Source organism: Theobroma cacao, chromosome 4, assembly GCF_053813885.1.
Source record: "Theobroma cacao isolate CCN51 chromosome 4, ASM5381388v1, whole genome shotgun sequence".
Classification (NCBI taxonomy): domain Eukaryota; kingdom Viridiplantae; phylum Streptophyta; class Magnoliopsida; order Malvales; family Malvaceae; genus Theobroma; species Theobroma cacao.
Window position 1 is genome coordinate 36,352,826 of NC_142642.1, and position 27,809 is coordinate 36,380,634.

Consider the following 27,809-nt stretch of genomic DNA (forward strand, 5'->3'; position numbering starts at 1 on the left):
GAATTTCATGATCAAGTAGTAACAAAGATCAAGTGAAGTGAATATCTATTTGTACAAACTGGAATCCTTTGAAGATATTGATATCAATATACAACGTGATAAGAAAACTAGAATGCATTATTTTTGTACAAACAGGAACTCTTAAAAGCTTTTTGATTTTAATTTTCTTAGTACTTAAAAGCCTTTTGTGATTCACTTGATAAGAAAACTAGAATGCATTATTTTTGTACAAACTGGAATCCTTTGAAGATAATGATATCAATATACAACATTAATGGGTACGAAATGTTAAAATGCACGCCATGCAAGTTGCCCTCTGTTACGTGAATAAGTTCGCAAAATCAAGGTGTGGTCCAACACACGCTTTAATTATTGAGACAAACGAGGAAGCTGATCCGCTTGCAAAGGAAGGAGTTCGAATGGCACGTGACATATTGTTGGTGGTTGACCACGGTGTGGCCGCCGAGGGTGAGGAACGGGAACCCTTCTTGTTGTTTCCTCATCTGTACGGAATATTTATATGGTTGTTATGTGGGTGATGTGTCTCGGCCTGTGAGGTTGATAAATCATAATCATCTTTTTGTATTCTACTTAATTTGAGTTTGAAGTCAACAATTTAAATTCGAAATGATCTAATTAAAAATATACCAATTGTAAATGACTTAAATTTTTATTAATTCAAAATAACCAATATCTAATGTGACTTGCTCAATTGCCGGTAAATCCTTATCCTAAGATTATTTTAACTAATGTTGACTTGAGTTGACCGTCGAGGTTGTTATAAGTCAACTGAAGGCAAGCGAATCCATGTCCTGAAAATTACCCTAGATATTCAACCAACAAGGCTTCTTCCTCTTTCATCCTAACTTTTTCTATTCAGCTCTCAAGACTGAAGAGCAGCTTCGGCAGATATCTCCCCTAGTGCCTTGTCCTGATCTATCATGGTAAGATACCAATTCAAGCTTGCTTTCAAATTCCAATGCTCCATGCTCGTATTTCTCTCTTCCTTTCCTTTCCTTTTCTTTTGCCTTTCTTGTATTTGTTTTCTTTTTCCTATATTCCTTATCATTACTAAAAGAGATTAAGGAAATGCTTAGCCTCCATTGCACCCCATCCTGGATACGTTTTTGTAGCTCAGCTGCCTCCATGTGGTATTCGGCTCTCTCCACTAAGCTCCTTTTTAATATTTCGTATCCACCAACGTTGTATATTGATATCATTGTCTTCAAAGGATTCCAGTTTGGACAAAAATAATGCATTCTAGTTTTCTTATCACGTGAATCACGAAAGGATTTTAAGTAGCCATGAATTGCAGCCACCAAATTACAAGTCGACATGTGTGCATACCGACCTCATATTCACCCAAATAATTAAGTATTTTGATAGGTAAAATGCCAAACATATTTTCCATGTGCAAATGTGGCTCTTTGCCTTTTTCAGATGTAATAATCGAAGCAAAGCAAAGCAAAGCAACAGCATCATAATTCATAGACCACTTGCCTACTCCTGTGCGCTCCATCTCGGAGTTTTGGTTTTGTGGTGGACTTCTTAATGCAAATTCATTATTTGGGAATCATTCCCAAGTTTGTAGGTTTGGATTTGACTGAAATCCACCTCAGATTTTCATTACTATATAATAATCATTTTATTTTTTTTAAAGATAGATGAATTTTTTATACTTCATCAATATATCGATGCCCTGTGAGCGACTTTACATAATATATTACAATTATCACCCACAATATTGCTTAAAGCATGAAAGATGAGTTTCATTAAAAATCTTACCATAAAAAAACTCAATGAGATAAAAATCATTGTAAACAAAAAAGAGTACTCAAGTTAATCATGCATTACAAATAACCAAATTTAAGTCCACACACCCTTTAATTAATTGATCAACAAGACATCCGTGATCACACAATCTCTAGTTGGGTTTAGTATGAGAGAAACATCCCTCTATATAGATTGATCTATTGGCATATCCGTAGCAAACTTTGCTACCATATGAGCCACCACGTTGCTTTTCCATTGCACATGCTTCATAAATTTTTATACTTTCTTTCATTTTCTTTGAAAATTTTTAATTTTGGCTCTATAAAAATTTAAAAAATTTTCTAATATATTTTTATTTTTTTAAAGTTTTATAATTTTATCCTTATAATAATTTTTTATTTGATGAGATGCCCCATAACAATTAGTCAACAGCTAATTTCAATAGACTTAAGATTAAAAATAAAATCTATTGCAATACAATTATATCCAAATCCCTCTTCCCAAAATCTCACGACCATCACTTCTTGTTATCTTTTCTTCCTACCAAATAGATACAAAAAGTTATTTTTTTCTTACGCTTTTTTGCTTGAGCATTTTCTATGCATAAAAACTCTAGTTAATAACTTACATTTCATGTCATGATAATTAGTAAGTTTGGTTTATTTACAGTTATTTTATTTTTAATATTTTCAACTTTAAACTTTTTCTTTATTTAATAGTTTTTATTTAGTGATTTTTTTTAGGATTTATTGTCTTTAACCATTTTTTGTTGAAAACAACAAAACAAGAATTTAATTAAGTACCTAAGGTTAGTTATTACTTATTTATTTAGAGATTACTTGATTGCTTTCCTACAAATTATTTGTTTTTTTTTGCTTAAATTCTTGTGAACAATTAAGTTTTTTATTTAGGGATTGCTTTTTCATTGAATTGTTTATTTGTATTTAATTTTAGGAAATTGCTTCCCATTGAATTGTTTATTGATAGCACTTAATTTTTTTAACGTTTTGCTTCCCATTAAGATTTTTGTTATTATATTTTTTAATTTTTGTTTGTTGTTAAAAATTGAGATTGTTTTTATTATTAAATTATTTATAATTATAGTAATTAATTATTAAGATTAATTCTTTTAAATAATTTTAAAGATTTTTGAATTATGAAAATAAATTGTCATGAGTAATAAGAGAATTGAATTTTTTTTTTCACAAAATGTTGATATTTTTGAATCTTCATCTTTTCAAATAAAAAATTTTGATTCCGCCACTGCAGGACTTGACCACGAAGGAGCAATAATGTTGCTGCCAAAGCCTTTGTCCACTGTCTTGGATGGTCCCAGATAATGACTCCTATTAATATTGCTGCCAAAGTCCCTTTTCCATTTTTTAATTTAGGAAATTAATTAATCTTTGCCTATTTCTAATTAGTTGGATGTATATATGAATGGAAGTATTTTTACTATAAATCGAGGGGCTCACCAGAGATCTTTGTTGCATACAGGAAAAGGGGAATGGAGTACTCCTTGATTAGTTGCTCGCTATGTCTACTCTTGACCTGGGTCTTAGTTCAAGCTCTCCGTTCCATTACAGGGGGAAGCAAAGCGAGTTCCGGCAAGCTTCCACCTGGTCCACGGCGGATTCCAATATTGGGAAACTTGTTGGATCTTGGTGACAAACCCCACAAGTCCCTGGCTGAGCTTGCCAAGACTCATGGCCCCTTAATGAGTCTGAAACTAGGCAGCTTAACCACAATAGTTGTTTCTTCAGCAGCCATGGCTAAAGAAGTCTTACAAAACCATGATCTCACCTTCTCCAACCGAACAATCGGTGACGCTCTCCGAGTCAATCAACACGACGAAGTCGGGTTGCCATGGATGCCTGTTTCACCGCTTTGGAGAACCCTTCGCAAAGTATGCAGTTCACATTTTTTCAGTAATAAAAAACTCGACGCCCACCAATACCTGCGCCGCAAGAAGATAGAAGAGCTTCTTTCCTATGTTCACAAGCATTGCCGTGCTGGTGAAGCAATCAACATAGGCCAAGCAGCTTTCAATAGTTCGATCAATTTGTTGTCTGATACTGTTTTCTCTAAGGATTTAGTCGATCCAAATTCAAAAGATGCACAAGCTTTCAAGCACACTGTGTGCAGTATCATGGAAGAGGGAGGGAAGACAAACCTAGCTGATTACTTCCCTGTGCTAAGAAAGATTGATCCACAAGGTGTACGGCGCAGGATGTCAATTCATTTAACAAAGTTGCTTAACCTTGTTGAGAAAATGTTCGATGAGCGGTTGCATTTAAGAAAAGAGCATGGGTCAATTGCCTCCGATGATGTTTTGGACGCTCTACTAGACATCATTGAAGATAATCTCGTGGAACTCAATAAAACACACCTCACGCATTTACTCGGAGTAATTTTTTCCCCTTTGCTATTTTCTTTGTTTTAGTTCTTGACATTTTAGTTGAAATTATAAATTTATAGACTAACTCGACCGTTGAAAATTATGTATGTAGGTTTTGTTTGTTGCCGGAACAGACACAACATCAGTTTCATTAGAGTGGGCAATGGCAGAATTACTCCACAACCCACAGGTTTTACAAAAAGCGCAGGTAGAGTTAAAGAAAACTATTGGGAAAGGAAACCAAGTTGAGGAATCAGACATCGCACGTTTACCATACTTACAAGCAATCGTCAAAGAAACAGTTCGGATGCACCCGCCACTTCCTTTGTTACTTCCTCGTAGAGCTGGAGCAGATGTGGAAATCCATGGCTTTAGAATTCCAGAGGGTTCACAAGTGCTAGTCAATGCCTGGGCTATAGGCAGAGATCCAGACGTTTGGGAGAACCCTGAATGCTTTACACCAGAAAGGTTCTTGGGGTTAGAGATTGATGTCAAAGGTAGGAATTTCGAGCTCATTCCTTTCGGTGCAGGGCGACGAATATGTCCTGGATTGCCTTTGGCCATGAGAATGTTGCATTTAATGTTAGGTTCCCTGATTAACAACTTTGATTGGAAGATCGAAGGAGGGGTCATGAACATGGAAGAAAAGTTCGGGATCTCATTACAAAAAGCAGAACCCTTACGAGCTATCCCTATTCCACTTGTTTAAGGATCTGGAAATTAGAATGGTGATGTTTATGATTAATTATGCATAAATGTATTAATTGTTGCCAAGTCTTTGAATCTCCATATTATATAAAGGAGTTGAGACTATAATGGAAACTATCAATATTATAATGTATTTCACAATATACTTAATATTTTCGATAATTTTTTATTTTAATTTTGAAAATCAAAACATCATATTCATATAAATTGTAAAATATCTAAAATGTAAATACAAGTACTTTAAAGTAAAATGAGAATCTATGTAACATAAAAAGCAACCAATAATTAACCAAATTGCAAATATATATATATATATATACACATACTAGTAATTAATAGTTTATATAAGAGTTTGTTTAAAAAGAATTTCTCTGTGTGGTTAAACACATGTAGTCCTATCGACACATCTAAACAACATTGCACTCCAAAAGTTCATTTTATTCTTTACATGCTTTTCGTATGGTGCTAAAATTTTCTACAAAAAGGTTGCTAGCTAGATGGACCGTATGATAGAAATGAATGTTGTATTACTTCTCTTTGTGCCACTTATTTGTAACTTTACTTATCTAGTTATGATAATTTTTTAGAGCTGTCTTTGCGAACTGAAAGCGAAATTGTCTGATAGGAGAAGGACCAAAAACCTTCGGCTTGATGCGGTTCTGTCTGTACCTGAATGCCAACAAAGTCAATAAAAAGATAACGGTATCATTTCATCAGAACCTTTTTACTTACACATCCTGTGTATGGGAAGATCAAACGATGGTAATTTAAAATAGAACTGGGTTTAGATAATTGGTCCTGCTAAGTGCAGTAGCCATTCTACAAGTAACTTGACGTTGGCGGAAATGGCTACAAATTGGCATCATCATTATAAATGGAGTTCTTGTAATAAGAAGAGGAGGAAGCGCTGCAAACAAGTAAGGGATGTACTGAAAGTGACAAAGAGGAAGATTGGAGCAGTTCCTAACATATCAAATGTTGTGGCAGGTGAAAGAGGATAAGAAAAGAATAGGTGTTCTAACGAGAATATGCTAGAGAGAAAAGCTTTGAGTGAGAGTTAGGTAAATCTGAAAGTGAAGGAGAAAAGTTTCATTTTTTTGAATTGTGAAAAGTCTATATATAGTGTCAGAAGTAACGGTTACAAGACAAGGTTTTAATATATGTAATAAATGACACCATTAAGAAGAAATTTAATGTTAGGTAACCGTTATTGAAAGTTAATATTGAGTAATGGTTAAAAATTTATTATGTGACTATTGAAGTAATTATATTTAACGAGACTTGTTCTCGAGTAGGAACTGATAGAGAAAAACTGTACTTGAATAAGTACAGGGGAGGAAGCTATACAAGAATACGTACAAGAGAAGAAGGTGTATGTGAATAGATATACGAGAACAAAATAAGAGGGTGAAACACTTGTACTTCAAGAAAAGGTTAAGAAGAAAACCTCTTAACTACCTCCATATCTGAACCACCAAGCCAAACTCTCCGGAACATCCCAAGATGAAAGTAACCCATGAACCCTATCACTTATTCCGAGTTACTTTCACTGTCACCCCACCAAGCCAAACTCTCCGGAACATCCCAAGATGAAAGTAACCCATGAACCCTATCACTTATTCCGAGTTACTTTCACTGTCACCCAAGTGAAGTGATTATTTTATTTGAAGTAGTTGTTTTACTTGTATTAGTTGTTCCATATGGAGCAGTGTTTTACTTATTCTAGTTGTTCTGCGTGAAATAACACTTCACTTGTTCAGATTATTTTCTGTACAATATTATATTGTAACATAATTTTTTTAGAGTAACAGTATGAACCAAAATCTAGTATCTACAATCATCATCATCTCCATTGTTGACAAAAAATAAATAAATAATAACAAATAAATTCAACCAAGATTCTGCCACTCCATAATCCTTCATCCAAGGTAGTTCTGAATTTGTGAGCTTTGGGATCCAAATAAGTCCTTTAAAATAATTCTCTACCCAATCTTCTGTATCTAAATCCAAATAAAAAGTAAAAGTTGAGAAAATTAAATTTTTAACATGTTAGTTTTCCTGTTCCTCCAAAACAAAAGCAAAAGGTATCAGGATTGCGAAAGAGTGACACCCCAAAAAGCAGAGAACTGATATACACACACACACACCATCATGCGATAAAATGAATATTCATTAGACTAATGGAAAAACAATGAAAAAGAAAGAATACCACTTGACAAGCCACTCCATTGAAAGCAGTGCTCTTTTTCACCTGCCACATTTTTTCCCTTTGTTTTTATGGAAATGTAGGCACTGTAAAATCCCAACTCTTGTGTTTTGAGATGCTAATTGCTTTCATGGAATTATCTTTACAGATTGAAGATTACGTGGTCTGCCTCCGTTACAACTTCCCTTTTCCTTTGTGTACGTCACTGGCCTTTAACTGTTGGAAGAAACATGGGATGACAAACAATTTCGTCCATACTCCTTCATGGCCGCCGTACTTGAAAGAAATTCCCTTCTGACTATGAGATCAACATAAGCGTCCATTCAAAATCCCCAACTCAAGTACAATATTTCTCCGCCAAAATACAGTATTTTGGGTTATACATTCTGGTAATTTCACCTACATAAACTTTACTTCAGCCACATCAACATTGGATGATTAAATTGATAAAAGGAAATGGCGGCAGATCATCATTCGATTTTATTCTAATGTTCTCTCCATGAATTTCGTATATAAGAACAAAGAAGTTAAATGGAGGCCAGAAGATATGAAGAAAGAAAGGGAGGAAGCGGAGGAGGAAGGGGAATGAGGGCTGTGAGGGAGTAGGAATGCGAAAGAGAGGTGATAGGTGGGAAGGCTACTTTGGGCAGCCATCTGAGTGAGGAATTCTTGTAGGGATAAGAGAGGAGCTAACGGGAGAGTGGGGGAATGGAAAAGAGAGGGGTGTTTTGTGAACTGCCACTTTGCGAGGTGTAGGTCATTCTGATGGGGGAGATGGGACAGAAAAGTGGAAGAGGAGGTAGTGGCAAGAAAGGGGGGAGAACTTGCTACAGAGGGAAGTCTTTGATGGTTTACATGAGGTTTGTGGCATGTGGTGGTACGGAAGTCCCAAGGCTTTATTTTATGGCTACGTTTCTGGTTCATCTTGACTATTGTTATACGATCAGGTGGTGGGCTGTATGATTATAGCAGGTCTCTGATGTGAAGCTGTGAAATGCTCTGTGGAACCAGGGAGGGACGACTGCTGATGGCATTCTAAGGGGAATGTGACAGGTTGTTTTGCTGAAGCCAAGCTGCTGCCTTCCTATGGGACAATGTTGTGTAATTCAAGACTTATTCAACACTTGATGAGGAAGGAATTTTTTGGAGCCACATTGTTACCTTGCTGCTAGTGCCCTGTTTTGTTCAGAGCATTATGGTCTTGTAGGTGGTCTTAGGCTTAGTTTGCTTTTGGGAATGACGTATGTTGTAAAAAGGTTTCTGGCTAATGTGCTGGTGTAAGTGTTGTACCTAGCTCGTTGCAGCTTAGCTTTTTGTTGAATAGGTATAGGGTTGTGTTAATAGCCCATATTTTTTTTAGGGCTGCCGCCGATATTTTTTATGCGGTGGGTCTGATAGCATCTATACAGTCTCATTTTTCTCAAGCCAGATACTTTATGCCAGCTAAAGTTTTTTTTTGTCAGGCTAGAGACTTAATCATGTTATGCTGGTAATAGCTGCTAATAAAATCTCTAGAAAAAAAAAAAAAAGAGAAACAAAACATATATAAAGTACTTAGATCATAAAAGCTAATAGATACCAATTCATAGTACTGGGACAGAAAAAGGAAAATACTCATCTAATCACAGAGTACAAAATTCATCAACCAATTCCTCATGATTAGTTTGGTGTTCTTCTGGAAAAACTAGACTACCTACATAAGTACATTCGCTGAAATACGTGTCATACCAGTTGTCATTTTTTAGTAACAAAATCCTCTCCGTGATTTCTTCTTTAAGATTGAAGATTATCCACTTCTCTACACCTTCCTTCTTCCACTTCTCTAACTTCTTTACACCTACCTTCAGTAGAACTTTGTTTCGGTTGTTCGTTGGGAAACATACTGGCCTCAATTTACCAAAAGACGATGAAATGACAAACAATTTAGTCCAAGATTCCGGTATTCCATATTCTTTCATTGCCCATACTTCAGTAAAGCTTCCATGAGGATTAAGGGACATACTTAAACATCCTCCCAAGACTCCCAAATCGAATTTCATCTCCTGGGTTGCCCACATTGGTAACTCCACTTCTTTAAAATTTTCATTTTTCAAATCAAAGTAAATAATAACATAAGTTACATGAAAATAAAATAAACGGAGATGCTGTGCATAGTTTTGATCATTACGTTCATCTAATTTTCGACGATAAACACACCAATGTGGAACTCCATTAACCATAACAGCCGTACTACTAGTGTGTATCCGATAAGAAAACTCACAGAAATCCTTTGATGTCCATGAATTTTTTTGATAATCATAAACACGGTAGCATAAAGATTCATAATTGCCATAATTATCATGAGATGGAGATGATGGTCCGCTGACATAATGAGAAACTATTATTCCTTTGTAGTTTCTAGAGGTAGACTCGTAAGCAAGTCCTGAAATAAACTCACCATCCTCCTGAATAAAAGGAGGAGGAATAGTCTTGTACTTACCGGTTGATGGATTCCACAAAAAGTACTCTGCACAGCTTTCTGTATCTATAAGTAACAAACCATTACAAGAACCCAAGATTCGAGCATGGCGCAGATTATCGCCGAAGGGATAGTCTAGCTTTACAATTTCACGATTCAAGCCATCGGAGTCCATTGAATAGAGTGACAAACGTGGACGAGGCCCCGTCACGGCTCTTATCTGCCCAACCCGCAACAGGTTAACATTGTCTTGGGATGTGTTTACTCGACGGAGATGAGATTCAGCAAAGTTAGGATCAGATATCAGAGAACCCCATGGCTTGGATACAAGCTTGAATCGCTGTAGAGACTTTGCAGGTAGGCGTAAAAGTATATCATAAACAATCTCAAGCACCAAAGTGATTGTGCTTTCCATGGCTCTGGTTTTTTCTAAATGGGGAGGCTAGGGTTTCTTAACCCTTGTTGTGTTACTTAAATATTAGAATTTTTTTTTTATTTTGATTAAAATTGACGTCAATCTAGCCATATATATCTCTCTCATTAATACTCTCTTATAATTCTAATGCTTTTTAAGAGACGTGTCTATAATTTAATAGATATTATTACTTGCTATATTCTTAAATTGTCATTTTTCATTTGAAATAATTTATAATTAGTATGTAATTAATATTTACAATTGTACGCAATAGTATGATAAGGATTGAAATTCAAATAGAACGGTGTGTTAAGAATAGAAGTAGAGGAGATTTCGGAGTTGGATAAAAATTGGGTTTGACTCTTCAGAAAGAAAAAGAAGAGATCATCTAGAGATTAATTGAGTTGAAGTGCACTGAAGATAAGAGACAAGTAGTTGGAGTCCATGGAAGATGGGAGACAACATCAGGTCTCAGACGACATGCAGCAAGGAAATAAAAGGTAAATGAAATATGGTTGCAGGATCGATCCTCATCAAGGAACGAGTTTACAAGAGCGTGAGGTGCAGGTTTTTGTCATAAGATTAAGTTGGTTTGAATGGCAGCTTGCAAGTTTTTTGTCTAAATTAAGCTAGTTGCAGATGAAGTTGATGCCTACGGTTTATGATAGGAGTTTTAGTCCTGTAAATTAGGGAGGTATAAGAGTCCTAGTTTAGTATGGTTGAGTGCTAATACTGTCAATTCTTCAGAGCGAGGGTATTTTTTTTGTATTTGTACTGTTTTTTTGATGCATAGATCAAGTTTGATGCTATTAGAAGTTTTTACAAACAGTATAGAGACTTCGAATGACATTCTGATATTAGTGCTAATAAAATTATTTTTTTTTTTTTAAAAAGAAAAGAGTACAATTTCTATCTGGGATAATATCTAATTTTATTTCTAAATTATAATGTTAAATATTTTCATTATAAAAATTAATAAAATTTATTCAATTTATAAATTAATAACATAAAGTTTGAATTATTTATACTCAAATTTTATACTTAAAAAATATTTATATATTTATATTTATATCATTATTAGTAAAAAAAAAAAAATTCACCATGCGATAACAAATTTTAGTATAAATAAGCCACACATAAAGCACGTGCTCAAGGCTTTCAATTTTTTATTTTTTATTTTTTGGGGCTAATTGTTTTAGCTGTGGTCAAGCTGCTTCGATTGCCCCTCAAATGCACACTTCAGTTTAAGCATAAAGTCCCCCCCAAAAAAATAGGCTGATCATCAGTTGGCTCAATAATTACTTACTTTGATCAAGCTAGTTTCTACATAAGGAGTTCTTCCTTATTTATCTTTGCCTATTCTTAGTTTACTATTACATACAGTTTTTTGGGCAAGCATGCTATTGCTATCATTCTATAAGGGTGGTATGGGGCAGCAAATTTAGATCCTTCTATTAATTATTTTATGCTTTTTTTCTCATCTCACAATCTAATATAAAGTTTATTCTATAGTTTGTCAATATTTTTATGCAGCAGATACAAAATGATTAGAGTTGAGGAAAATAATAATTTTTAATATTTTTTTATTTAAAAAAAAAGAAATTTAAATCCAACTCTTTAAATTAAGAAATATATATACATTTATCACTGAGTTGAATGTTCGAGATATAATTTTCAATACAATTTTAAGTTCATACTTTGATATATTTAGTTATAGATTTCTCACTTCAGTTTCTTGATTTTTGGCTGGCTACAGCCATATTTTTCATTGGCTTCTTTACATTATGAGGTTTTGATTGGCAGTAATGATGCTTTTCAGATCAAAGGGTGGTAGTGGAGTTACTTAAGAGGTTGTGCTATTCTTTTAATGTCTTACGTAAATGCTATGGTTTTATGCTAATATTTGAGTATATTAACCATAGCCTGTTCTTATGTAATGGGGTTATTCCCCCTCTGTTATAACAGATTAATCTTCATAAAAAAAAAAACATAATTAAGCCACACAAATTTTACGCAAAAATTAATCACTACTATATACAGAGTATTAGCTATTGAAAGTGAAACCCATTTTCAGTTTTGATGTTGGGAGGGGTTGTTGAAAAGACAGTATTGTGATATTTGGCAGCCAAAAAATATTTAGGAGAACCTGATAGAATCTAACTTTGTGAGAAAATATGGGCAATCTTAGGGTACTTTGTGAGAAAAAAACAGACAAGTGATACAAAAACGTACTGAGCAAAAGAAACAAATCAAGACCACTAGAATTAAACTGGTCAAACAAATTTTAAGGATGTCACATTTGTATCTTTGATTGAAGAAATTCATGATTCTTTAAGCCTGATGTGTTTTCTTTGTGGTTCGTTGCTGCTTATTCATAGGAGCTTATCCGAGAGAGCCCAGTGGAAGTGCCTTGTGCTTTTTTCTAGGACACATACTTTGCATGGGGGTGAGATGCTGCCGATATGCTGAGGGGCGGTCCACTTCGCCATGGAGGTGGAATGCCGGTCAAGTCGATGGCGTCCCTCTGGTCAGTGATCGTGTTTGGGTCAGTGATGAAAACAACTCTAAGTTTGGAGGCTCTTGATTGGATTTGAATGACCTGGTTGACATGACATGGCAGGACAAGGGAAGCCTGTGAAGCCAAAGTAAGTTCGGGAGAGAACGTAGGTGAAGCTTTCCCGAGTCCTGGGAAGGGAATGACTGCTCTCGGCTACAATGAAGGCTGGAATTGGCTGGCAGGTTTTGGGGAGTTTTGTGCAATTGGATGATTCAAATCATAGGTAGGGTCTGGTGAGGTTTAGGTTGCTGTGTGATGATATCTGCTTTGGGTTTGGCTTCGAGTTGTCCTGGTTTTGTGTTGGGCGGATATGGGTGTGATCCTGCTGCAACCTAATGTAATTGGCAGGCTGCTACTTTCATTTAGCTTCTTAACATTAGCAGTCTGATGCCAATGACAAGGCTATGTCTGCACTGCCACTAAGTGGTAGATTTTTGTACATTTCTCTCACGGGAATGAATCAATTACTACCTAAGACCGCCATGCGATAAAAGGAATATGCATTAGACTAAATTAAAGGGAAATGGAAAAACAAAGAAAAGAAGAGTACTACTGGATAAGTCACTCCATTAGTGAAAGCACTCTTCTTCACTTGCCACGTTTTCTTCCTACCATTTCAAAATCAGACTCTCCACGAATTTTTCAAGGTCTGCGTCTATTACAACTTCCCTTTTTCTTGTGAAAATTGCACTTATTTCAGTCGTCACCTGTTCATTTTAAAACAAAACCAAAATAACAAAGAAACAATTTCTATATATATCTTGCTTGATAATTAAATTTCTAAATTATTTCACTGCCTAGAATTCATATCAATATAAGTACTTAATCATAAAAGAATTAATATAGATACCAATCTAATACATACTAGAAAATTCATCAACCATATCCCAATAATTAGCTTTGATTTCCATTTTCTTCTGGAAAAACTAGACTCCCCACATACGTACATTCGCTGAACCAGTTGTAACCATCTAGTAACAAAATCCTCTCTGTGCTTTCTTTAAGATTGAATATTATCGAATCCCTTCCATTTACCTCCATTAGAACTTCGTCTTCGTTGTCCCTTGCGAAACATATTGGCCTCAACTGTCCATAGGAAGATGGAAAGGACAAACAATTTAGTCCAACTCTGGTATTCCATATTCTTTCATAGCCCATACTTCGGTAAAGCTTTCCTGGGGATCAAGGGATATGCTTAAACATCCTCCGAGGACTCCCAAACAAAATTTCATCTCATCAGTTGCCCACTCTGGTAACTCCACCTCCTTAAATTTTTCATTTTTTAAATCAAAGCAAACAATTACATAAGTCATACGAAAATAACTAATAAACTCTGAATAATTTCGAGATTCATCTGATTTTCGATGATAGACGCATCAATGTGGAAATCCATTAACCATAACAGCCGAACTTCTATTGTGTAAGCGATAAGAAAACTCACCGAAACTTTTTCTTGTCCATGAATTCCTTCTATAATTATAGACACAGTAGTTTATAGATTCATAATTATTATAAGATACGTGTGGAGATGATGGTCCACTTACAAGATAAGAGACTATAATTGCTTTGTAGTTTCTAGAGGTAAACTCATAACTAAGTCCTGAAATAAAGTTAGCCTCTTCCGAAACAATAGCAGGAGGAATCCTGTTGTACTTACCGGTTGATGGGTTCCATAAAAAGTAGTCTCATAATCAACTGCTACAAATAACAAACCATTACAAGAACCCAAGATCTGAGCGTGATAATTGCGGAAGACATAGTCAAGCGTTACAACATCACGATTTGATTCATCATAATCAAGCGTTACAACATCACGATTGGATCCATCGAAATCCATTGAATAGAATGAGAAATATGGATGGGACCCCATCGTGAGGTCTAGCTGCCCAACCCGCAACATGTTTTTGTCGTGGGATGTGTTTGCTCGATGGAGATGAGATTCAGCAAAGTTAGGATCAGATATCAGAGAACCCCATGGCTTGGATACAAGCTTGAATCGCTGAAGAGACTTAGCAGGTAGGCGTGGAAGTATATCATAAACAATTTCATCAGGTAAAAGAAGCAGCGAGGTCCTTGTTTTTTCCATGCTTCCGGTGCTAGGGCTACTTTTTTTTTTTCTTGGATTATCTAAGGCTGCGAAAAGGAGACTAGGGTTTGGTAATACATATTGTGTTCCTTAAATATGAGAATTAATACTTTAAAAAAAATGAGAATTATGAAGGTTATTTGCTTTTGAAAAATAAATAATAAAAACTAGTGAAAAAATAAAAAATACAATTAAATTTAATCAAAATATATTTATTTTATAATAAAACTGGAAAAGGTAAAAAGTAAGAAAAGCAAATCAAAAGAAAATAGCATAATATCTAAAAAGATTTTTAAATTATTCATAAAAATTCAAATAAACCATTATTTATTTATTATGTTCAATTAGGTTTTAATATTTTTATTTTAAATTAAATAAATCCTTTTAGTTTTATTTTGAGAATGTCACTTATTATTCTATACAACATGTTGACATATCATAATAATGATGAAAAATTATATGATTATATCATATTTTTCACTTTTTGTATATCATATTTTTTACTTTTCGTATCAATTCTATGTGTGTATAAAATGACAAGTATCATTTTAATCAATGATAATTAGTGAACCATTATTCATATAAAAATTTATTTGATCCAAAATAAAAATAAAAAAGAATTGGTTGAAACAGAAAAATAAAAATAAATTTAAATTTTTTTAAATAATTTAAAAGTTTAAGCATTATGCCAAAAAAAATATATCGTAAAAGTGGCAATCAAATTAAAACTAGTAGCAAAAATTTTTTTCTCTTCTTGGACTTTGTTTGGTTAGACTGAAAAATGTATCTTGAAAAAAGATTTTAATCTTTTTCTCAAAAATTTTTTTATGAATATAAAATGTTTAAAAGTGGAATATTTTGTGTTGACGAGGATAAAATATATTATGTTTACGTAAAACATTTTTCATTTATTTTTTCCTTTTTGTGAGATCATACCACTTTTATATATATATATATATATATATATATATATATATGTAAAAAAAAAGAAATAAATAAATATATATATTTGTTTTGACTAACGCTAACGCAATTCAATAGCAGCAGTCATGATTCCCACCGAAGCCATTAGCTCAGCACCATCATGAATACAACCGTAAATAAACGATCCTAGAAAACAAGCCATACCAAGGATGTTCCACCACACCAAAGAGAGTAGTAATGAAGGAACAGAACAGATAACTACAGAGGCTGTCCACCACCACAACTAATGCATAAACCAATAACAAATCCTCATCTCCCCCAATTCCAGCCTTACCAAGGCTCGCCGCAACTCAATCTCCAACATCTCTCCCACTTGAAAAATATTATTTTTCACTTTTTGTAAGATCGATCCCACAATGTAATAAAATAATAAAATATTTTTTCTATTTTTTATTTATTATTCTTTTTCAACAAAGATTAGTATAACATAAATAAAAAAAAGATTTAAAAAATATTTTAGATGTATTATATGTTAATATTTTTATGGTGTTTCGATTGAAAATTATTGGAGATAGGTCATGATGCAAAATATTTGTTTACAAGATAAATAATTCAAATAACTAAAAATATTTTCGACAATTTATATAAATAAAAAATTATTAAATTTTTCAATAAAATATCTTATACTGAAAAGCATAACTTAAATCTAATACATTGCGATCCACAGTAGTCAGAGCGGAAAATAGCGTAACTTTGAAATTAAGGAAAAGCTAAATGAGCAAAATAGAAATTATCAATCAAATCCATATATATAGTAGTCAAAGATAGGTTACATAGTAATCAAGTGAGGATCTATAGTAGTCTGGCGTTTCAACAGCACGACTAAATGAGGATCCACCATAGTGATTAGATCCATAGTAGTCAAGATAGGATACATGGTAATCAAGTGAGGACCCGTAGCAGTCAAGCGTTACAACATTACCATTAGATCCATAATGATCAGGCAGATCGAATCCATAATAGAATGAGTAATACGGATGAGACCTTGAATAGAATGAGAAACACGGATGAGACCCCATCGGGACGTTTCGTTCCCCAACCTGCAATGGGTTTTTGTCCTGGGATGTGTGTGCTCGATGGAGATGCAGTTCAGCAAAGTTAGGATCAGATATCAGAGAACCCCATGGCTTGGATACTAGCTTGAATCGCTGTAGGGACTTAGCAGGTAGGAATGAGAGTATATCATAAACAATCTCATCAGGTATATGAAGCAGCGAGCCGCTTGTGTTTTCCATGCCTCCGGTGCTTGGGCTAAATTTTTTGTTCTTGAATTATCGAAGGTTGGAAAGAGGAGACTAGGGTTTGGTAATACCTATTGTGTTTCTTAAATAGGAGAATTAAGAAGGCTATTTCCTTTTAAAAAACAAATAAAAAAAAAACTCTTTAGAAAATAATAATATACAGTTAGATTTAAAATCGGAAAAGGTAAAGAGTGAGTAAAAACAAATAAAAAGAAAATATATCAAATAAAGCCGGCAAAAGCATTTTTTACTTGCATGACTAGGTTTCTGGCTTTTTGCCTTGCAGTTGGAGATTTCAAGCTGTTTTCAACTCCTCCAAGAATAGGTTTCCATCATAACATACTAAACTCTTTAAGCTCAATGCAGTGCAACAGGTCCATAAAGGTTTGACAAAGTTGTAAGTAGGCTGTCAAACTCTTTCATGTTGGTTTGGTCAGGATGAAAGAATCCACCTTAAGGTAGACTCTTATTGCAGTCAACAAAAGATGGGAAATATAGAAATCCAGAAAATGCACACAAGGAAATTTGAATAACATAGCAAAGACATGAAGCTCTATCATTCCAAGACAAACAGAATTCTGTTGACAACTATTTAATCATGTCTCGTGTATATAATCATGATTATTAGAATTTACAATCAACTTAGCAGAACAAGAAATAAAGATGAGGCACGCATATCAACACACCAAATGATTCTCACTCTTTCCACTTTAACCCATTCAGGGACCTAATATGTTATGTTATTCTCGTTGCTGAGCATTCCACATGGTCCAATTATAAACCAGATGCATGCCGTAATCTCCACGATGAAAACCTAGGCACATAATTCATGTCAAACCATATAACAGAAATTTCAATTCATTGGCTGAAAGGCACAATATCGACAACAATGCATATATTGTAGGTTTTCTAGGTACTAAAATGTTGTCTCACCCGCGCAACAAGGCACAATGCGTTAGAATTCACTCTCTTATTCTTTGGGAACACTAGCATAGTTTAAAGTCAAGGTACATTCTCAGCCATTTAACACTAACAGCAACAGAGATCTAGGTAAATACACATTAATTCCGTCTTCTGATAAGTTGCTCACTTAACATACTTGGTGAACCAATTCAGCATATCTTGATGAGCTTCATCTGCGTATGACACAGCTGTTGCGTCATTAACATTGTATCTCACCGTCCATCCATGGGCACATTTAGGAAATATCTTCACAAAGCTGCCAACCTGTAAAATTAAAGATGTTAGTTTCTACCTGAGATAATGAGAGCTCATGTAGTGATGACAATGGCCATAAAGAACATGATTCAAGACATTCAGGAAACAATAGTTTAGCTGGGGATCTAAAAAGTAAATAACAAAAGTCTAAGGTGAAGAAAATATGTAGCCACAGACCTAAGGTGACATTCATCCGTGGGTTGAACGAGCAGATATTCAAACTCCCAAATTCGAGCAGGCCATAGATAACCATACCTATGGGCCAAAGTAAAAAGCGAACCAGGAAAAAGCCATAACCAACCCCAAGTAATTGGAGAAGTATTTAGTCTAGTTGATCTTATTTGCAGAAAAAGCTTACCCCACAACAAGGTGTGGTGGGTGTTGGGGGTGGTGCTTTGTCATATACAGTAGCCAACTACCTATTAGTCCCACTATCTTAAAATAATTGTCATTTTTATTGAGGATGTACTGACACTTATCCACAAGCACTAATCAAAGACTAACATTATCAGATTCCAAATAAAACCCTTTAAACTAGTTATTTACTGTGAACAACATCAATAACAACTACACCTTTTTTCAATATATGGGTTCAACGATTAAGGACAAAGAGAACAAAAAACGAAAAACCTCAAGTTTTCTTTGCTGTCACCAATACATGTTTAGGTAAACAGCATTTATAATATGGAAAACATAAAACCTATGCATTAACTTGAATATGTGCTTTATAAATGTGTGAATGAGTGAAATATAACTCACTGCGTATCACAGGTAAATTTCTAACTAAGAATAAGAAAACCCCAGGGTGATGCAAGGCCAGTGAGAGAATGCATCTAATTATAATCTATAAGCTTGCAGCAGTTAAAAAAGGATATGGCGGAGAGAGAGAGTTTCCTAATTTCTATAAAATATAAAATGTCAAGTGGATTTTTGTCATTGAAAGAGAATCTGACTAGATGACAGAAAATGCAATTTTTACTGAAACCTTTGGCTTATTAAATAAAGAAAACCAACAGCAGCCAATACTTTTTTGAGATGACAGCTAATGACAGCTAATGACTGTAAACAGATTGGGCCTTCTTACCTCAGGTTTAGCTTTTAAGATCTCATCAAACTGTTTCACAAGTGCTGGGGGAGATAGCTGGTCAATCTCAGCTCCCAGTATTGCAATGGGCACCTTCACACCTGCAAATATTTGCACATAATCATTAGTACAAAGGTAGATCCCTACCACACACACCACACAACCATGGGAGAAGAAGAAGCAATAAATCTGTTTGAGGCCAGTTTCTTTACTAACTTCAGTAAAATGGTCACCAGAGCCTAATAGTTTCTATCAGCCAATCTTACTTCAAATGTACACACAGAAAGGGAGTATGATGTAGCTAGCTAGGTATAAAAGTTGTGCATGGGTATTCTGTACAGTGAAACATCGTCATATAACAGAAAAAGCATGCAAAGATTTAATGCCCTCATCTAAGTTAATAATAGCTAATTCTAGAAATTATTTCAAAGTGGGTATTACTAAAGTATCATAAAGAAAGGGAATATTAAAGCCAGAAAGAATTTCTACAGATCATTAATGGCATTCTTTTCTAGCATAAGGAACAATGTTGGCTTTTTTGTAAAACATGGAGTTTCTGTTGGTGATCATGATATAAGGCCGGGTTTTCTCAGTTCTGGACAGCTGCATGATTGGTTCCAATGAGGTAGGTCCCTAATATTGTGAGGGCGAATTGATGGAACATGGATGAGTTGGTCCCTGAAAGATGTAGATTTGGGTTTTAAGATGATCTCTGCTTTGTTTCTTACTGATTCTTGAATAACGGTTGCCAAATAAAAGCTGCTCAACAAAAGATAGAGGGTAGTCATAACTTCACATTCTTGAATTTGTGTCAAGGAGCTCTAAAGTGATTAAGCTTTTCAGACAATTTACACTACAGGCAAGAGAGTCTTTTGGACTAAAATGGTATAAGAATCTTCAACTAAAATGCCATGAAACCTTTAAAAACTGATCAGGCAACATGGCCCCATGAAAATAAACTGAATACTAATGCAAGAGCCTATGCAAAACATTTTACAGAGAGTTCAACCAGTAGTTCTGCCCTAAAGCCTCAGCAGACCTCACCATAAAATCACTAAATCAAAAACAATTTGTTAATGAAGTGAACAAATCATAATTGAAATATCCAAAAAATTAGAATCTTACTCTTGATATCATCCACGGTCACAAATGAAGGATGTAAGAGCACAGCTGCTGGGATAAGGGCCTCCTTTGCCAGTCCAACCACAACTTTAGCTGAGATAATCCAAAGACTTAATATTTGCCATCTTAGGTAATAAAGTGATCAAAGAGTTAAAACTAGTAGATAAGATAAAGTATTTAAATCATATGCAGTTGCAAAAGCATTAATCATAGTAAAGATGCGTTAATAAAACAACTTAAAAACATAATGCAAAAAAAAAACCTTACCACCCCAACAGATGCCAGCAGCTCCAATTGCTGAAACCCCTTTACTTTTCAAAGCATCAATTACTAGCTTTGCATCCTCTAAACCTTTATCCTAAAAGAGCAATTGCAATGCTTCAGAGCATAAAACTTCAAAAGCGATGCATCATTAAGCATTAGATAATTCTCTAGGTAAAGAGATATATAAAAATAGCAGCTACTATGATGGTGAACAAAAGCAAGAATGCACCCAGCAGATTCAACATCAGACTTACATCCAACATAAAGAAACAAAAGCCAGTCTATAAATTTAGGAGAGTCCAAAACACAATTGGAAAGAAAACAGAGTAAAATCAAGCATATAATGAAGGTCCTTTGTTATACAACTAAACTAGTAAACAATTTTAGGTATATGTCAAAAGGCCACCAACCGGTCCATGATCTTTTAACCAAACAGCTAGAGGTCTATCAGACCTCTCAGCAACAAAGGGATCTCCATAAAAGAAGTCAGGAACCACCACGTAGAACCCAGCAGCTGCAACCTTGTCTGCAAGCTTTCTAGACAATCAAAAGGAACTGACATTAGGTTCCAGAAGCTTGAACAGTTCAACTCTGGATGCTAGACAGAACAAATTATGTAGTTAAATTAAATTGACATCACAGCACCCTATCACAAAGTGACTCCCATACTGTCACGATCTCATCCATGGATAAAATAATCCAACTGTGCCAAAAATCATTCAGAGGCATGCCAAATTTGCCAAATTATAATTTTCAGACTCAACATTATCATATCAGCAAATATTTACATTTTTCAAAATGTTACAATGAGAGGTCACTCTGTGCATTTTAAGCCAAGAAAAACCAGTAGTGAGAGGATAGAACACCTCAATATAGGAACAATCAATCCATACAACTATGTAAAAAATGGAAGCAAGATAAGTCATCTAAAAGAATTTCATATGGCATCAGGGTGAGAATTGAACTCCATATGAGATGTGTGACCACATTGATGGACTGCTGGAAGCACTCAGTGTGTCCAAGGACCTTGCTAAGTTGTCTTTCCATCAACTACTGCCTAATGATTTAACAACTTGAATTATTAGACAGTTTATTCCAAGCACTATATTTGCCAACCCTAATTTTGGTTACAATCAGTATTGCATGAGATATAAATCTTCCAATGCCTATTCTGGCATTGTGATTCCAATTGGAGATTGCAATAAAAAATTGCATTTGAAAGAAAACTCACCACAATTGCAAAAGCAGGTTTCTACTTGCTTTTGTGATTGAGAACAAATCATTGCCAATCAGGATTTTTTTTTTTTCAAATTTTACCTTGTCTGGCATTGTGTTTACTGTCAAACTTAGTAATTGCAAATGAATGCAACTCCAGTCGCAATGCAAAACATGTATTAAAGCAAATGAGTACATTACACATTCCAGTATTGGCATCCTGATTGTGAAAATTTTGGGTAAAGAATTAATATGGGCAGATGAATTTCTTAATTCCTCGGAAAGTGACAGTGTGATGAGTTTAAGAGCTAATAACAATGGGAACACAGTAAGCAACAGACTCTTCATATTGTCAATGAAAACTCTAGATTTTAGCTCTTTCCTTCACCGGCCAGTTACCCCGTATGGTAAAGTACTTGCTAGGAAAAGACGCAGGCACTGGAGGTGTAAGTAAATCAAACCAAAGGAAATCATGTATCATGGAATATTAGTAAAACAAAATTTCAATTATTCTTCACCATGAAAAATGAGGATAATCTAATTAATGCACCTAAACATTTGGCTCAGTGGTAGGTGCATGTATCTCCTGCTCAAAGAGCACGCTAAATCCTCCCTCTCCCACAAGTCAAAAAAAAAAAAAAAAGGAGGATAATCTAATCCATTTTTGAATGAAAAGTAAACACTTGGGCAAAAGCATGGGATTTGAAATCAAATCAAATACAGATTTGGGACAGCCTGTCCCACAGTAGAACAAGGAAGTATCAATATGAGATTTGAAAAATATCTTTAAAGTAAAGACTACATTTTCCAGGAGTCATCGAAAAGATAATAAAGGCAAAACATCAGCAACAATTAGTTGCACATGCAGAATTAGTCTTACCTCAGGTTTGGAGCGTCATATCCTGCAGAGCCATGACAAGAACAGCAAGATTAGCAGAAGACCAAAGTGATGGCAATGATTATCATGATCATGATGACAACAAGTATCTATAGTTCATGGACGAAAGACATGCAATTGCAGAAACAATGCTAAATCAAAGCAAATATATAGTAAAAAAAACAAAACCATAATATATAAGACAAAATTCTGTTAAAGATAGATCAGGAACTTAGAAACAAACAACCCTAACATCCTTCTGCTCTACCAATTCGTTTAAACTATCAAAGTACCTCACAGAGAATCCCATTACGAGTTTCGAAGCCAATACAACAAGTATCCATTTAATCAAATACAGAACCCAGATGGAATATGTTTTAAAGTACTAACAAGTCAAAACACGAAGCAAAAAAAGTGCGGAAAATGGATAAAAAGCTAATAAAGAATTGGCAATTCTAGAGCGAAAACACTTGAGGCTGCTGAATTCCTAAACAGACAATCCATCATCAATTTCACACAAAACCGAGGAAAAATATGGTCAAGCAAACCACAAAAAGAAAAAAAAAAAGAAAGAAAAAAACCCACATCAAAGGTTGAAACAGAAAAGTTAACAAAAAAAGTGAAGAGCTTGGAATCAGGAATAAATTTGGGGGAAATAAGTAATTACCAAAAACATCAGAGACAAGAAGAACAGCAAGCTTGGAGTCAAGAGATCCAGTGAAATAAGTCTTCAAGCCAGCGAGCTCCTCAACATGACCAACTCCACTTCCGGGGTTCAATGTTGGTGGGTTTGAACAGCACTGCGGACCTGACATCCTCTTTCTCTTCTAACTTAACTTTCCCTTCCTTCGATTGTATCAAACAAAAACACAGAGACAGTATATAAAAACACTAGTGGACCCGACTTTGGGCTATCGGGAAAACAACAGTGGACCCCCGAGCATTTATTCTTCAATATATCGGGGAAGGAAAGTTCATCATCCCTGGCGTCACCATATTTAAAGGTCTGCCATTTTAGTAGTAAAATATATCAACTTAAAAAGGACAATTTTTTTTATTTTTTTGTGGTAGAGGCATGACATGAAACTTGAAAGGGTTCGGGGCAAAGTCATTGAAAAAGAATCTCCCTTTTGCACCTTACTCTCACCTAAGACTTATAGACCTAGAATGTACTAGTAGCATTTATCTATTTTCATTGCACAGAAACCATGGCTTGAGTCTGGCATATATCTGGAAAGTTGGGTTATGACTTTTCTTTCCATCAAATTCAAGAAGCAAAATGGATACTCCACAGATATTGACTGGTGGAACAGGGAGCCTCTTCCCATTGCATTTGCTTGGCGCCTTAGCCAAAGCTTGGAACTTTAGATTAACTTCTTTTACCAAAACATTAGTATTAAGCTTTTTTGAGATTAAAACATCATTAAGTTGGCAAGTGAGGCAACTCCGTTCATAATAGACATAACAGGTTAAAAAAGAAAGGCAAGTTCATAATTGTAAATTTACTACTACTTAAAGAAAATCCTTTGACATTCAATACTAATTATTGATAGTAGTGTTCTAAGGTTTTTTAATGGAAATTACAGCTCTGTTCAATACATTGACAACGATTTTGTGTCGTTTTTGTGTAAAATATTTTCCAGACCTATGTTAAGGACCTATTTAATAATTTCTTGGAGTTTATATAGGGAAATAGGAGATTGCAAAGAATACATTCCTCCATGTTTCTGCAGGTGGAGGACTTGGAGTTTGCTTATTGGAAATTTGCAATTGAAAATGGTAAGCCTTGACACTTGGCAAGAATTTACCTTTTTAGCTCAATTGAATAAACCCAAAATTTAAAACCTTCCTAAACTGCAAAGGATTTGGTTACCTCGAATATTCCAATGAAATGTTATGAATATTTCAATTGAAATCCCAGTTTCCAGCAAGAAAATAAGTTATTACCGCAAAAAGCTAAATATTTAATGATGCAATTAATCTGCACATACCAAAAGCAGCCAAGCAAAGTGCAGCTTATTGCCATGATATGAAGCTGGAGCAGAATACAAGTAAAAATGCATATATAAATAGTTTTCATGCCTGAAAAATGCCCAATTAGACCTTCTAGCAATGTCTAGAGAAGCTAAACAAGAGATAATCCTCAAATCATACAAATGAGACTACAACAATCTCTGGCCTTCAGTCCAATCGTCTTGCAAACAAGTATGCGCCTTATCATGGTTCATTATCAACTTCTATCATAAGAATTTTCATCACTTCACATACTTAATAAACCAATTAAGCATATCATCATGAGCCTCCTTGGCACTCTTTACAGCTGATTCATCCTCAACATTGTACCTTACTGTCCATCCATGTGCAACCCCAGGGAAAATTTTCACAAAGCTATCAAACTGTTAAAAGTAGTCATGTAAAATAACAATCAATATGAGCCGATATTTACTTAGAACCATAAGTATGGGAAGCAAAGAGTCTTATATATGCTTAGAATCTAGCAAATTTCTAAAACAAAACCGTTCCTTTTCTATGTGGAGTTTTGGAAGAATGTCATTTTCCTTATTAGAGGCTTCATCAAATTTCTAATGATTTTGTAAAACAGTGAATTAAAAACATTCTTATTTGAGGAACTACAACATGTCTCCAAACTGCTTCAGTTGTTCTGGTGGTGAAAGATGGTCAATCTCAGCTCCCAATATAGCAATTGGAACTTTAACCTCTGAAGCAATATCCCAATTTGCCATCAGTGACAAGCATTTATTTATAGAACTTGAAAAGGCGAAACTTACCCTTGATTTCTTTTCTGTTATGCCACCAGGACGCAACACCACTGCAGCCTGGATGTCATCCGAACTTGCTAAATTTACTACGACCATCCCTGATGCAAATGCAAGCATCCAAAATTTCAGGGTTCAGCTTATCACCTAGGTCCACTTTACAAGAGATATTTAGCGTTTAGGAAGGCAAAAAGGAACCAGAGTAATCTACCTCCCCAGCAAAAACCTGCAGCTCCAATGGCGGAGACACCTTTACTTTTCAAGGCAGCAATTACTGGTTTTGCATCTTCAAATCCTTTTTCCTACAAGATAAAGAGATACAGACGGAATTACTGAACCTAAACGTTGTTCAAAAAATGGCTATGGGTCATTCTTCATATGCTCAGTCCACTAGCTTTGCCATCCATTCACTTTCTACGGATAATTGCCTGAATTAACAATGACACTATCAATGCTCAAGATGATGAGTTGCCAATATTTCCAAGCCATTTATGCAATATTAGCAATCGAATGGTAGTTTTACTCATGTGGCATTCCCACTGGGGGAAGCTAGAATGGTTAAAGGCGTTCCCTTCGGGGGAAACAAAAGGCGTGGGTTTGAGTCCCAGGATCGGAGGGCCGCTGCAGCGGACTGGGAATGTGATGATTCGGCCACGCGTAACGATACCTTGGAGTGGGTCCCCCGGTGGGAATGCCACAACTCATGATGCCTAGTGACAACAAAAGCACCACTCTTTCCTCAACCAACAACCTGATTTTCAATTTCTACCCCTGCTTTCTCATTTTAAGAATCATCACATAGTATTTCAATGATGAACTGTCCTATGATTCTGCCAGCATAACAAGAAACTAAATGTGTTATGAACTTTTTTCCATGCTTCTCGATCAAATTGAGGATTATCGATATCAGCAGGATCACCATAGAAGAAATCAGGAACCACCACAAAGTATCCAGCCGCAGCAACTTTGTCTGCGAGTTTCCTTTAGGTGAAAGTATGCAAATATTAACTTTTTAAGAAACAAGAACTTAATCGCCATAGATAACATGATTAAAGTTACATGGACTCAAATGTCGAGTAAACATCAATTAGTCTCAGGGGCTGTCACAGCTGAGAAGAAAGATCCTGGAAGTGTTTTTTGAAGGCATTGGTAAATTTCAAGAGTCTAGTTTTTACCACAAGTAAATATCTTTTCTTTCAAGGATATTCTGTTAGGTTGAAATGTCTGTTATTGACTTTTGACAGACATCTTTGAGCAGGGAAACATGATTGATTAACTGCAAGAAACTTTAGGATTAAGCGTGACAGGTATATAAAGATAACAACAAAGTCTATTAGTATTTCAAGCACCAACAAATTTGATGAACTGTTTGCCTCGAAGCAATGCATCTAACTTTACTTGATTCCACCATTAATAACCATCCGATCAGTTTCCTATATCTAATCCATCATACAGTGAAAAACCAAGATCATAGTAGTAATAATCAATCCAGTTATCCACCCATACCTCAAATTTGGCACTTCATATCCTGCAAAATATTTCAACATAACAAACCAATCAAGTCCTAGCTATCTTTCTCTTAGAAAAAAAGAACAGAAAAAACACCTTAAACGGAAACCAAAACATCAGTTCAAACCAACTACACTAATCAAGAAACAAGGTAAACAAATTAAGCATATTGATGTTAGAGTCATAAAATATCGCATTTGATGTTAGAGTCATAAAATATCACTGAAATGCGATACAAAAATGGGAAAGTTTTAATGATTTAGAAAAAAAAAAGTGTTGTTACCAAAAACATCAGAAATAAGAAGAATGGCAAGCTTGGAATCAGGAGGGCCAGTGAGATATGCAGTGAGGCCACCGAGTTCCTGAACCGTCCCTGCTCCATATGCCGCGTTCTTGCTTGGTGGGTTCTCAAAGCACTGGGAGCTTGACATTTTTATCTTACAGATTTGAACATATACTACGTTTCAACTTCCCAAGACAGTGGAAAGTGGAAACAAAACAGAAACTGGAGTCGTAGAACGAAAGCTGAAGAGGAAATGATCCGTTGACCTTCTACTGACAACGAAATATAGCAACGTCACGGCTTTCGTCATAGGAACCGCGCGTGGTTACTTTTGGCAACAATTGATGAAAGATTTTGGTTTGTAGCATATGTATGTATCGAATAAAACCGTCCCAAAGCACAGATGCATATAATGAAAAGATTTTGTAGCATGTAATTTATATATCAATCTTACTCATACTGAAATTTGGTTTGTACAACCTTCAAACTATACATTTTCCTACATTTTTCAGTGGAAAAAGATGTTACATTATTCACTGTAGTATGGGATGGTTATTTCATATCGTGGCAGAAGGCCCACCTTACAATGAAAGCCCAAATCATTGGGCCCACACCACATTTAAACTTGAAAAAG

The 27,809-nt window shown here is 35.1% G+C and overlaps 4 protein-coding genes across 4 annotated transcripts; 1 reads left to right on the forward strand and 3 right to left on the reverse strand.

Moving 5' to 3' along the window:
• The first annotated feature begins 3,260 nt into the window (after positions 1 to 3,260).
• LOC18602872 (geraniol 8-hydroxylase-like) lies at positions 3,261 to 4,933 on the forward strand. The gene is made up of 2 exons (XM_088805618.1): positions 3,261 to 4,180; positions 4,284 to 4,933. Exons 1-2 carry the CDS (start codon positions 3,281 to 3,283, stop codon positions 4,878 to 4,880), a joined length of 1,497 nt encoding a protein of 498 aa, XP_088661744.1. The 5' UTR covers positions 3,261 to 3,280; the 3' UTR covers positions 4,881 to 4,933.
• A 3,774-nt stretch (positions 4,934 to 8,707) lies between these two features.
• Positions 8,708 to 9,958, reverse strand: LOC18602873 (F-box protein CPR1-like). Its single transcript, XM_088805790.1, has one exon. The coding sequence runs from the start codon at positions 9,956 to 9,958 to the stop codon at positions 8,708 to 8,710; it is 1,251 nt and encodes a 416-aa protein (XP_088661916.1).
• Positions 9,959 to 17,706: 7,748 nt separating this feature from the next.
• Positions 17,707 to 23,555, reverse strand: LOC18602876 (endo-1,3;1,4-beta-D-glucanase-like). The gene is made up of 7 exons (XM_007034518.3): positions 23,274 to 23,555; positions 22,610 to 22,631; positions 20,925 to 21,051; positions 20,518 to 20,608; positions 20,254 to 20,343; positions 19,129 to 19,229; positions 17,707 to 18,053 (listed from the first exon to the last, which is right to left on the reverse strand). The coding sequence occupies exons 1-7, from the start codon at positions 23,419 to 23,421 to the stop codon at positions 17,913 to 17,915; spliced, it is 720 nt and encodes a 239-aa protein (XP_007034580.3). The 5' UTR covers positions 23,422 to 23,555; the 3' UTR covers positions 17,707 to 17,912.
• Positions 23,556 to 24,642: 1,087 nt separating this feature from the next.
• Positions 24,643 to 27,599, reverse strand: LOC18602877 (endo-1,3;1,4-beta-D-glucanase-like). The gene is given in 7 exon segments (XM_088805986.1): positions 24,643 to 25,002; positions 25,207 to 25,323; positions 25,396 to 25,484; positions 25,595 to 25,683; positions 26,236 to 26,364; positions 26,890 to 26,911; positions 27,176 to 27,599. Coding segments are annotated over 7 exon segments (735 nt in total). The 5' UTR covers positions 27,324 to 27,599; the 3' UTR covers positions 24,643 to 24,861.
• Between the last annotated feature and the right edge of the window lie 210 nt (positions 27,600 to 27,809).

Bases quoted from the DNA above. Each gene is read 5' to 3' on its own strand.
- LOC18602872 (XM_088805618.1), top strand. From the start codon at position 3,281: ATGGAGTACTCCTTGATTAGTTGCTCGCTATGTCTACTCTTGACCTGG. The intron at 4,181-4,283 runs GTAATTTTTTCC...TTATGTATGTAG, and splicing joins ACCTCACGCATTTACTCGGA to GTTTTGTTTGTTGCCGGAAC.
- LOC18602876 (XM_007034518.3), bottom strand. From the start codon at position 23,421: ATGTCAGGTCCGCAGTGCTGTTCAAACCCACCAACATTGAACCCCGGA. The intron at 19,230-20,253 runs GTAAGATTCTAA...AAATATTTGCAG, and splicing joins GACCGTGGATGATATCAAGA to GTGTGAAGGTGCCCATTGCA. The intron at 18,054-19,128 runs GTAAGAAGGCCC...TTAATTTTACAG, and splicing joins TCTTAAAAGCTAAACCTGAG to GTTGGCAGCTTTGTGAAGAT.
- LOC18602873 (XM_088805790.1), bottom strand. From the start codon at position 9,958: ATGGAAAGCACAATCACTTTGGTGCTTGAGATTGTTTATGATATACTT.